Source organism: Tachysurus fulvidraco, chromosome 20 (genome assembly GCF_022655615.1).
Source record: "Tachysurus fulvidraco isolate hzauxx_2018 chromosome 20, HZAU_PFXX_2.0, whole genome shotgun sequence".
NCBI lineage: Eukaryota > Metazoa > Chordata > Actinopteri > Siluriformes > Bagridae > Tachysurus > Tachysurus fulvidraco.
In genome coordinates, this window is record NC_062537.1 from 14,236,681 (window position 1) to 14,248,784 (window position 12,104).

Consider the following 12,104-nt stretch of genomic DNA (forward strand, 5'->3'; position numbering starts at 1 on the left):
TTTGTTTAAAAAAAAGGAAAAACCATAGTAATATATAGTACAGATCATTATGGCCAATTAAATTGTTGTTTCAGACTAGAAAACATTCCTTCAAAAGACCATATGCAGACTACAGTCTGTTTTTTCATGTTGGTCTTGGAGACCGATGTTGGCTTTCCAGACAAGAGCAATAAAAGATTCTCTTAATGGCTGTTGTACAGATTCATTCCACAGTTGGGATATTGGGATCAGTTGAACCTTTTGGAGTTCAAAATGTTTATCATTGGGAATTTACTCGTGCCCTATTTAATTTCCCAATGAACTCTTAATGATAGATAGATAGATAAATAGATAGATAGATTGATTGATTGATTGATTGCATAGTACAGGTACACAGCGACGAAATGCAGTTTGGCATCTACCAAAAGTGCAAAGAGTAGCAGTTGTGCAAACAGACAAGTGCAGATAAATATGTAGCATATGTACAGCATGTAATATATAGGTATATACTGTATGTAAACATACGTATATACTGTAAACTGGTGTATACTGTATGTAAACATATGTACAGCATGTAATATATATATAGGTATTTCAAAATAAGAAAGATCTTTATTGCCAAGTATGTTTTCACATATGAGGAATTTATTCTAGTACAGAATAAATATCATATATAAATATATGAAAATTCATATATAAAAATATCTGAAAATATATAAAATGTATTTACACTTTTGGACAAAACTGTATATCAAAATAGCCCAATAACCATCAGCATAAGTTATTAAACTTCTATGCAACAAATCTTGTTATTATGCGCCATAAATAAGGTAAATAAGGAAGGGTGTGGTCTGGTGTACATTTTATATTTACTTTTACTATTTAAGTTTGAGAATTTGCAGTTCATATATAAGGCGTGTCGTTTATAACAATAATCCTATTAGAAATCCTAGTGATTTTACAAAGTTTTAGACATTTTAAAGCATTTCTCGCACACGCACCATGTGCCTTAAAGTAACGTCACTGCTACAACGGGTTGCCAGAACGATTATATTTGCATCGATTTATCATGCTTTTTGCAACACGCTTGAGGGTTTTTCTTGTTTTAAAGCGAATAATCAGAATGAAATCTCATCAGTTTCCACAAACATAAGCAGGCTATGACAAAAATCAAGAAAATGTGTAAACACAGTGTAGAGTGTCTAGGTTATATAGAAACATTTTTAAGATATACTGAAACTAAGATAAAAACAGAAGATAAAAACTGATTGTATTAAAAAAAATATTTATATGAATAATGAAATCTTTTTCCAACGGCTGTACTTTTCAGCTACGACGCTCTGGATCCACAAACGTTATATATCGTAAGCGGGTTGGAAATTTTGCTCACATCTGGCAACCCGGGTTTTTAACGTTACTCTGACGCAGCATCTGTGTAGAGAAACGGCGAGTAGGTCGAGCTGCTCTATGTGGGCGTCGTACGTAACGAACTATTATTTCATAGTCAAATAACTGTCATATAAAAAGAAATCATGGCTCAAGCATTAAAAGAAAGATTCGACAAGTTTCTGCACGAGAAAAACGTCATGACGGACGTGCTAGCGAAGCTAGAGGCTAAAACCGGAGTGAACCGGTCTTACATCGCGCTCGGTGAGTTCACGGTCTTCTGTAATCTGTAAAGAAAATGACATGTTGTTCAAGCTAATGTTCGTCCCTAAAGAGATAAAGTGAATTCCAGAAACGAATAAAATGCCCAGTTTTGTTTGTGGTCTAATCTGATGGATCTCTATGGAGACGGTCAGGTTTTCATCTTCATCATCATCATCTTCCTCTTTTTATTCTCCTTCTCTTGCAGCTGTCATCGCTGTTATTTCTGTTTACCTCGTCATCGGTTATGGCGCTTCGCTTCTCTGCAATCTCATCGGATTTGTCTACCCTGCATACATCTCGTAAGTCTGCTATAAAACAAATAAAAGCACGTCTTTGACACGCTTCCGTGTCTGTGGACCACGTATATAACACTCGACGTGGACAAGAGGCCAAAAAAAGCACAGTTCTGTACTAAATAGTGTCCACTAGTTAGGATGTGTGCTATTTTTCATAGGGTGCGGTTTTGGAACAAGGCCTTGTTACCACTTTTGGCATGGCATGATCTGGTGTGGTGTTGCATGATCTGTCATGGTGTGGCATGGCTTGGCATGATATGGCATGGCATGGCATGGCATTTCTAAAGCTCACTGATTCAGCTCAGATATCCCAGTGCAACAATATATAAATATGTTTCATTTCAAACACTTTATACAATAAATTGGCCACTGAATCATTCATGATTTGTCCAAAGCAGGATGAACCATCTGAAACCTCTGGTGGTATGAATGGTGCTGCAGTAGGGAGAATCTGAATTTGACAGCAAGGTCTTTGGTTCGATTGTAAGCTCAGGTTACTGTCTATGCAGAATGCCGTATGTTCTACCGTCTGTCAGTGTAGCTTTCTTCCAGTGTCTTTGGTTTGCTCCTAAATACATGGAGTTAGTTGGATTGGCAATTCTAAACATGCCTTAGATGTTTGAGCGTGTGCATGGTGCTCTCATGGACTGGCATCGTAGTCACAGTCACAGCGTATTCCTATCCTACCTCTCACATGAGGTGATCCACCATGTGCCCGACCAGGATAAAGCATTTAATGAAGATGAACAAATAAATGAAATAAATGGTCCTCTTAATCTGAGAACATTAGTTAAAGCAAGCTAATTATTTATTGTAGCTATAACATCAGTAAATAGTACCATATATCAGTTCAAATTCTTTCAGTTTACTGTGTTAAACTAATCTCTGTGACTCCAGAGAACACACAAGGTTGGAATACACTCTGAACGATGTAAACATTTTTTGCAATATATTTAATACTGTATATCAACATTTTAAATGCTTAATTTATGTTTTTGATAGGGTGCAAGATGTGTAACATATTGTTTTTTATATGATATGAATATTTCATGGTTTGGCATCCTTTCAGAGAACATGACCTCACATGTTCCCAGCAGTGAGGGAGAGAAAGGCAGAAAGAAAGCAGACCTAGAAAAGAAGAATGGGGGGGAAAAAATCTGTGTAATGAGAAACAACTGAAGGCCAGTCAGTCAGTTTAGGGTGGAATACACAATGTAAAGCAAATGTACCATAATGTTCTATGCTTGTACAGTTTCATATTCAGAAATCAAATAGGTTGTCTCGATTTTCAAGGAGATTTAGTTCTTAAAATATTGTTTAAAACAAAGTGCCACATTGCCACACTACTTCATTCACCATTCAAAATTTATTTTATTAGGAAACAGGTAAACACCTGCTCATTCATGTAGTTATGAAATTAACCAGTTATGTAGCAGATGAAGATAAAGATAAAGAGCTTCAGTTAATGTTTCGTGACTCTAAGCATGGCACGGATGCAGGTACCAGATGATCTGGTTTGAGTATTTCAGAAACTGAAGATCTCCTGAGATTTTCACACACAACAGTCTCTAATGTTTACACAGAATGGTGTTAAAACAAAACTTATTTTGTGTCCAGGATCAGTTGATGAGAGGAAGTCTGTAGTAACTCAAAGCATCATCCCCTACAACCATGCTGAGCTGAAAAGCATCTCATTGCACAACACCATAGACCACGTGTTGGATGGGATACAACAGCAGAAGACAGATTCCACCCCTTTTAGCCATTAATGAGAATTTGAGGATATCATGGGTACAGTCTGTCCAAACTGTATAAGCTAAAGAATGGTGGAAAGTCTGATTTGTGTTTTCCCTCCACATCTAGCTGATTCTCTGCCCATGATAGCCTCATATTTGTGTTTTTGGCTGACAGGAGTGGAACCTGTTCCAACCTTTTCTGCATTTGTATCCAATCCACCTGTAGTTTTGATGTTTTATGCATGCTGAGATGCTTTTCTGCTCAACGCAGTTGTAAAGAGTGATTAATTCAGTTACACTCTCCATCCTTGAATCAATCTGGCCATTTTCCTCCCACAGAACTGTCACTTGACTGTCCTGTTATGTGCCGTGTGTGAAAATACCAGGTCAGCGGTTTATGAAATACTCAAACCAGCCCATCTGGCATCAATAACTGTGCCATGGTTAAAGTCACAGTGATCACACTTTTTCTTCATTCTGATGTTTGATGTGAAACGCTCTTGGCCCAGATAGTGATTTTATTTCTGCCACATATTTGGCTGATGGGATAACTGCATATGAGCAACTGAGCAAATGTTCAGATGTTCTTCAATTATTTACAGTTTTATACTGTAATGTATTAGTACTTTGTTGTGAAAAACTGTCTAATCCAGTATTTTGTCCTCTGTTTAATTAGCTATAATTTTCCAAATGAATTAACTATAATTTGCTTGCTAATTTGGATTTTGCTAGTTTGCAGGGTTTGATTGCCAGGTAATTATGTGTGTAGACAGTGTAGTCATGTGTGGTCACATGAAAATGCTGAAGTCAAGGACAGTATGTTTCTTCATCATGGTACAAAGAAAAACTAAACCAAATACTATTAATAATGTACATGTTTATATCGTCCACCTATTTCCTGAGTACAGCATAACAGTACACTTCATACTTCAACATAACAGTAGCATTCAATTTTGTGGGCTTTACTTCCTCTATATGCACAGGAAGATATTTTATATTCATGGGTTCTTTGTTAACCGACTTTAGAAGCTTGAAGCTTCGAGAATTTTGAGCATTGCGTTTTTTCTGTTTTTTTTTTCCTGAGGTTTCTGATCCACTGAAGCTTGATATGACTCATTCATTACCCACATAGTAAGAGAGAGTCCTGCTACGAGTTACCACGTGTACTTCTGACTCATGATACTGGAGTTCTCTGTATAGTTCATGCCTTTACCGCCTTATCATTTTACACACAAGCTTCAATTGATGGATCAAATCGCAGTGACGCAAATGCGCACAGAGAAAAAAATCTACTACAAGTTTACAAAGAATTGAGCTGGTTTAAAGAGAAAGTGTGGAAAATATTTATACCTCACTATATACCAAAATATTTGGTTTGTCACTTTAATGGATTAAAATTGCTTTGCTATTAGACATCACACCCTATATTTTATAATCTAGCTACCTGACACACTTGAAGTTATTTTTCTGTTTCACTCCTTAGAGAGCTCTGTGTGTGTGTGTGTGTGTGTGTGTGTGTGTGTGTGTGTGTGTGTGTGTGTGTGTGTGTGTGTGTGAGGGAGTGATGGATGGATGGATAGATGGATGTTGACAGAAACACAAACACTTTTACCTGTTTGCAGAATCAAAGCCATTGAAAGCATTGATAAAGACGACGACACAAAATGGCTCACCTACTGGGTCGTGTATGGTGTGTTCAGCGTGGCTGAGTTCTTTGCTGACATCTTCCTGTCCTGGTTCCCATTCTATTACATAGGAAAGGTAAGTGTGTGTGTGCATTCTGATGACAAATTAACGTCTCCACCCTATCTCATATCTTCACAGTTTATATATACACATCCCTGGCCTGCCAGTGTGTTGTCATTCAGATGCTTTGTCAATAGTCAACAGTTACATTTGTCACGTTAGGATAAAGGTTGATACTTTTGTCAAGGAATGTTTGTTCAGGCTTTGCCATTAAGATGACTGATAGGACTGACAGTCTTCTTCTTCTTGTGAAATACATTAAATCAGTCAGTGGCAGAATGTGGAAATGAGAGGATATAGATTGGGAAATCTGTGCAAGGCAAAACCAGATTGCTTAAGCTGTGTGAAATGTACTGCACTGCAGAAATGTACTTCATGTACAACAGAGCTTCTGTATACAAGGCTTTAATATATCCCCAGGCAGTACATGATCATCTCAGATACTTTCAAGCCCAGATAGTAATTATCAAAAGGTTTTGTGGGATACTGAATGTTCATTTGTCTAGTCAGATTCCTGTCTCTGTAAAACACATCTTGTACAGTGTGATTAAAACCTGCCCGTAAAGTGCAGTCTCTGAGGTCATGAGGTCATGAGTGAGTAGTGATGTATTTTTCTGTTGCTGTCTCAGTGTGTCTTCCTGGTGTGGTGCATGGCTCCAACACCCTCTAACGGCTCCATACAGATCTACACACGCATCATCCGACCCTTCTTCCTAAGGAACGAGGCCAAGTTCGACACCGTGGTGAAGGACATCAAAGACAAGGCATCGGATGCTGCAGATAAATTTAAAGAAGAGGGTAATGAGACAATGCTTTCTTTCCATACTGCATTCTGATTTTGTTTTGTTTTTGAGAAACAATCCATTAAGTGCTTGGATTTCTCATGGGGTATTACGCTTACCTGCCGGCATTGTTGTGCTTGACGACCTCATGGGGTAACGCTTCCTGCCTCTTGCATCACATATTTGTTAAATGGAAAATTGTGAAAAACTAAGCATGCCCTGCCTGAACAAACATGTCACAGTAGTAATATTATCACTGCACTTCCTGTGGATACCACACGCTTTTTCTGAACAATTTTCTGCCAGATATTAGAAATCAGGTGTAGTCAGTGAAAAATCAGGGTTCGAAAAAAATCCTGACTGATGGGATATTTTCTGTAGTTTAACACTACTTTTATATCAGTGACATTACACAGCCTGACATTTTTACAGGTCAGGATAAAAATCTTGTGTGTGTTAAATTTGAATAAAAAAGGGCTAGAAAACTGGAGTCAAAATCTCAAACAAGGGATGTATCCAAAATGCTTAAAGATAAATGGAGCACTTACAATTCATTCTATGATGTAAAAGTTATTGTTACGAGGCACAGAGACAGGCTTTGTGGTGTCACTAGACAGCTTTATTATTGATAATTATTGAGGTTTTAGAGTAATGAATGCTATTATAAACCCTAAAAATCCTATTCACCAACCTCTTAATTGTCTGCATTGCGAAATTAGTAGGTAGCTTATATACAGACCTCTTTATTAGGAACTCCTTGATACTTTCCTGCTCTTATCCAGCTTTGTAGCAGTGGGCAAATACAGGTCTAGAGCTTCAGGAAGGGTTCATCAAACAAGGAAACAATGTGATCTCAATCAGAAACAACAGAGGTCAGTAGAGAATGGCCCCTGGATGTTTTTTTGTTGTCACCTGTTTGGCTGATGGGATAATTGCAAGAATGAGCACATTTCGTATTAAACAGGCTGCTGGGTGTATACTTATTTTGCAGACTGACTAAGAGATTCTTCATGATACATTATCTATGCACCTTCCCAAACAATATACTTACTGTTTTAAATTTTCTCAGGTCATTACTGCATTTTGTTCAATAAACAGTTCTAATATTTTTGTCTCGAGTTACAAGTTTCTTGTCCTGTCATGTATCGGTATTTCAGCTGGGCTTAACTTAGACAAGTCTGTTCTAATTAAACCAACCTTAATTATCACTACAATTAGCATTAATTTGCTTTGATGATTTTAATTTGCAGTGATAATTCCTTTTGCTTAACCCTTTTGTCGATGGTGGAATGTTAACTTACTTTCCATATTACTGAAGTAAAAGAAACGCAGTCATAGGTTTCCGCTAATAGACTTAGACCATTACATCTAGTGTTAAGTGTGTACAAGTTATGAATTGGTTTATGTTTTGAGATTTATTCTGTCTGTATTTAGTGTTAATTGCTTGCTATTCTGATTTGTTGTTTTTGTTTTTTTTTGTAGCCAAGAAAGCTACTGCAAACATCATCTTTGAGGAGAAAAAGAGCTCCTAAGCAGCTGCGAGGGAGGCATCAAGCTGAAATGCACTATTGGTACACATCCCCATGGAAGATCATGGGCCTGAATAAACGTTGCCTTTATTTTCTGTGTGCGTCTTTGTAAACAACTGGAATATTCGTAATGGTTTTGCTCAATTGTTCTCTCCATACTAATAGCAGTGCCTGCAAGAGAGTTCAATTTATTTTGAATTCTGCAAGAGAGTTCAATATAATATATATATTTCACATAATACCAGTGATGCTCGACCGCTGTGCTTCAATCCCAATAAATGAATGTCTTACCTCCTACCATCTGGGCTTGTGTTTATTTCTGTAGAAATGTAAGTGTACTTTGTTTTGTGACTCTGTGTTAGTAGTAGTAATGTTTCTGTCTCTCAAGGTACATATAAGATTTACCATTCAGTGTTGAAATGAGGGCTTTTATTTCTATTCACTACGTCATCACAGGGCATCACACACCCCCTCATTCACCCCAAACATGCACAGCTCCTTCACATGATTCAACTGTGGACCAAGCTGCTGTGAATCACCAATGTGTGGCCCTAAGTATGGTCAATAAATTAAAAGAAATTAATTCATTCCTTTTACATTGTTTGATCATTACCTTTTTTTAAAGCATGTGTAAAACAGAAGCTTTTAATATATAACATTTTGTCTGTAAGTATCCACACTTGCCTATTTAAATATTTGCAAGTACACTACTGATTATTATCTGTATCATTTAAAATCATATTAATTCTACTACTACTATGAATAATGAATCTTTCCTGTGAAGCATTTCTACCTAACATTTTTAATATTAAATGACGATATAATGCCACAAAATGCTACCAAATACAGCAGTCCCACAAGTATCTACATTGTACTTACATGAGATTACTTGCTTGACATGATCTGACCCAAATACAAGAACTCAAAAAAAAAATTTCTTTCATATTGACATTGACACATCCTTCCCATTTTTTAAATTATATATATATATATATATATATATATATATATAATATATATATATAAAAGTATATATGTGTACATATGTGTATATACATATACAAATATATGTGTGTGTGTGTGTGTGTGTGTGTATAATATATATATATATATATATATATATATATATATATATATATATATATATATATATATATATATATATATATATATATATATATATATTTTTTTCCCAATATACAACTAACCCATTCAACTTTTCCAGGGTTCACAACTACTTGAAGATGCTGAAGTTATTTCTTCCCTCATTCATCTTCAGTAAGCATCCATCAGTGAACACGTGTTCTGTTGCAGGGAAACATGCAGCTGTTAGAAGAAATGAGTAAATTAACTCTTAGTTACTCTTTAGATTTTATTTTCACCCTTAAAAAGTTTAGATTTCTTCATATGCGATATACAGTGAAACTTGCAATAATGAGCCGATATTCAGCTTAGTGTTGTTCTGGCGTGAAGATCAACGTGCCCATAGCTCAATGACGTCATCAGCGTGCGCGTTGTGTTTACGTTTCCCTACACACACAGACACACACACACGCGCGCTTCAACATGGAACATGCAGGGTTAACTTTGTTCTTCTGTCTGCTCGGCCGCTTCGTTAATCACTTTATATCGACCGAGATCAGACTCATCAGAAAAAGGAGATTAAGGATTAGAGACTTAATTTTAAATTCACACAACAGGATACGACGCAAAAGACGAAGACAAAGACAGGTGGGTCTCTTTTATGCCTTATCTTAATTATATTACTCACTCTCTCACTCATTTTCTACCGCTTTATCCGAACTACTCGGGTCACGGGGAGCCTGTGCCTATCCCAGGCGTCATCGGGCATCAAGGCAGGATACACCCTGGACGGAGTGCCAACCCATCGCAGGGCACACACACACACTCTCATTCACACACACATTCACACACTACGGACAATTTTCCAGAGATGCCAATCAACCTACCATGCATGTCTTTGGACCGGGGTAGGAAACCGGAGTACCCGGAGGAAACCCCCGAGGCACGGGGAGAACATGCAAACTCCACACACACAAGGCGGAGGCGGGAATCGAACCCCGACCCTGGAGGTGTGAGGCGAACGTGCTACCCACTAAGCCACCGTGCCCCCCTTAATTATATTATTATAATCATAATAATAATACAACATAAGGTATGATTTAAACTTGTCACTTATACACGTGACAACCTGAAACAACAATAAGTCTTAATACGTTAGAGAAATACTGACTGTGGAAGGAGACAGAGAGCAGAATGCAATGTAGATATATGACAAAGTCACACTGGGTTACAACATAGACTTTGGCTATGATCTAGAAACTGAAGAGCATGATGGCATTAATAGTGGAAACTGATCTGTTGAGTACTGATGAGAAATCTGGACAGTAAAGGACTAAAGTGCTGCTGCATGGCTGTATCAGCTAAGGGGTAAATAATATGATTAATATGCAAATACTTCAATGTCAGTTTTTCCATTAAGGGTGTTTTTTTCTTTGTTTCTTGTTGTACTTATTTATTTAATTAGTGAATAAGACTATCGTGGTTTGTGTTTCAGATCCAGATGTATTACCTGTTACGTCGGAGGCCGCCTTCAGTTTGGGTCCATCAGAGAGCAAACGACTGGTGGACTGTTGTCGTTCCAAACTTTACAGATGATCAGTGGAGCCAGAATTTCCGAATGTCTGAAGAAACGTTCTTGTACCTTTGCCATAGATTGCGAACAGCAATGGAGAAGCGGGACACCAACTTTCGTCTGTGTGTACCCATAAAAAAAAGGGTAGCCATAGCACTATGGAAGCTGACCACCAACAGCGAGTTAAGACTCGTTTCACATTTGTTTGGTGTTGGTGTTACTACAGTGTGGAGATGCGTTCGGGAATTCTGCTCAGCAGTTAATGAAGTACTGCTTCCAGAACTGATACCGTTCCCAAATAATGATAAGCTTATGGAAATGGCCATGAACTTTGAGCAGAGATATGGACTTCCACAATGTGTTGGGGTTATCGCTGGGTCACATATTCCCAATGTTCCCACAGAGTACCATGCAGAGTATTTTAACCACATGGGCTGGCATTCTATCATACTACAAGGAGTTGTAGATGGAAATGGACTCTTCTGGCATGTATTTGCAGGAAGTCCTGGCAGTATGCATGAAGCTACAGTTCTGCATGTGTCAGGGTTGTGGGATCTCATAGGACAAGGACTATTTCCAAACAATAGCAAAAATATTGCTGGTCATGATGTTGGCTACTACCTCCTTGGGAATGCTGCACTTCCATTACAGAGCTGGCTCATGAAACCATTCTCGGTCATGGGGCAGCTAACGGCTGAACAGGTGGCATACAACCAGAAAATCTACCAAGCAATTTGTGTGGCTGAAAATTCTTTCGTTCGGCTGAAGGGACGATGGAGATGCCTTCAAAAACGCAATGACAGCCACATAGACCTTATAAAAACAATGGTTCTTACCTGTTGTGTTCTCCACAACTTTTGTGAAACACACGGTGAGCAGTACAGTGAGGAATGGGACCCTCCTGCTGCAGGAGACCAGATTTTGATGCCACTGTCACCAGAGGGAGATGCCGAGGGTGCAGCTGTAGGTGTGCGTGATGCCCTGGTGCATTATCTAAACACAGACAATTGTTCGACACCATTGCCTGAGTAAAGCATATAAGACCCGGCTGTCTCCGGCGTTATTGATATAGTTAAATATGCCAAAGTAGTAAAGAACAGACAGGGGTATAATGATGCAGTTTTCACATTTCAGTTCTCTGCAAATCGAGACAAAATTTGAAAGAAGAAAAATTCTGACTGAAAAGACTTTTTATTTCTGTATAATAAACACAAAAAATGTTCATTTGTCTGTATAAAACTAAATAAAAAATGGCTAGAGGTTTAATACTGAAAACAAAATATACTAAAGGCTCACTATATCTTTTATAAAATAAATATATTTTTCAAATTCTACACAAACACAAAAATGTCTGACCTGAGGATTCTGTATATATACATAATGAGCTCTGTAGCAGAAACAGAGCTCCAAAGTCGGATAAAATGCCCAAATTCCACAGCCTCTTTCTCAGGCACTATAGATAGTGTGGGATTGGGTTAACAGATACAACATGATCACATGACCATATAAACATATAATGCCTGTTGGCCATTGCAATCAAATGGCAATTGTTCACTTCATAAGTGCCAATGAACCTTCTAATGAACAATCTAACAATGAACAGTCTAACCACATAAAGAGCATGATCACACGACCAGCGTTCTCACTACATATTGTAAACCTTTGGGATGTGCAGATTAAGACCTCTGGTGTTCAAACAGTGCAATTGCATTCTATTAGGGAGTAGTAGA

General features: G+C 37.7%; 2 protein-coding genes and 1 long non-coding RNA gene across 4 annotated transcripts; 2 read left to right on the forward strand and 1 right to left on the reverse strand.

Moving 5' to 3' along the window:
* Positions 1 to 1,377: 1,377 nt before the first annotated feature.
* reep5 (receptor accessory protein 5) lies at positions 1,378 to 8,015 on the forward strand. The gene is made up of 5 exons (XM_027141233.2): positions 1,378 to 1,629; positions 1,835 to 1,928; positions 5,284 to 5,422; positions 6,037 to 6,205; positions 7,672 to 8,015. The coding sequence occupies exons 1-5, from the start codon at positions 1,512 to 1,514 to the stop codon at positions 7,719 to 7,721; spliced, it is 570 nt and encodes a 189-aa protein (XP_026997034.1). The 5' UTR covers positions 1,378 to 1,511; the 3' UTR covers positions 7,722 to 8,015.
* A 110-nt stretch (positions 8,016 to 8,125) lies between these two features.
* On the reverse strand, positions 8,126 to 8,642 carry LOC113639380. The gene is made up of 2 exons (XR_007138897.1): positions 8,598 to 8,642; positions 8,126 to 8,269 (listed from the first exon to the last, which is right to left on the reverse strand). It is a non-coding gene; the product is annotated as an uncharacterized LOC113639380 (long non-coding RNA).
* Positions 8,643 to 9,215: 573 nt separating this feature from the next.
* Positions 9,216 to 11,596, forward strand: LOC113639376 (protein ANTAGONIST OF LIKE HETEROCHROMATIN PROTEIN 1). Of its 2 annotated transcripts, none has more exons than XM_027141231.2 (2): positions 9,216 to 9,449; positions 10,297 to 11,596. In XM_027141231.2, exons 1-2 carry the CDS (start codon positions 9,285 to 9,287, stop codon positions 11,404 to 11,406), a joined length of 1,275 nt encoding a protein of 424 aa, XP_026997032.2. In that variant the 5' UTR covers positions 9,216 to 9,284; the 3' UTR covers positions 11,407 to 11,596. The 2 variants fall into 2 exon arrangements, with proteins under 2 accessions (XP_026997032.2, XP_047661226.1); XM_047805270.1 differs by lacking the exon at positions 9,216 to 9,449 and adding an exon at positions 10,008 to 10,169.
* The last annotated feature ends 508 nt before the right edge of the window (positions 11,597 to 12,104 follow it).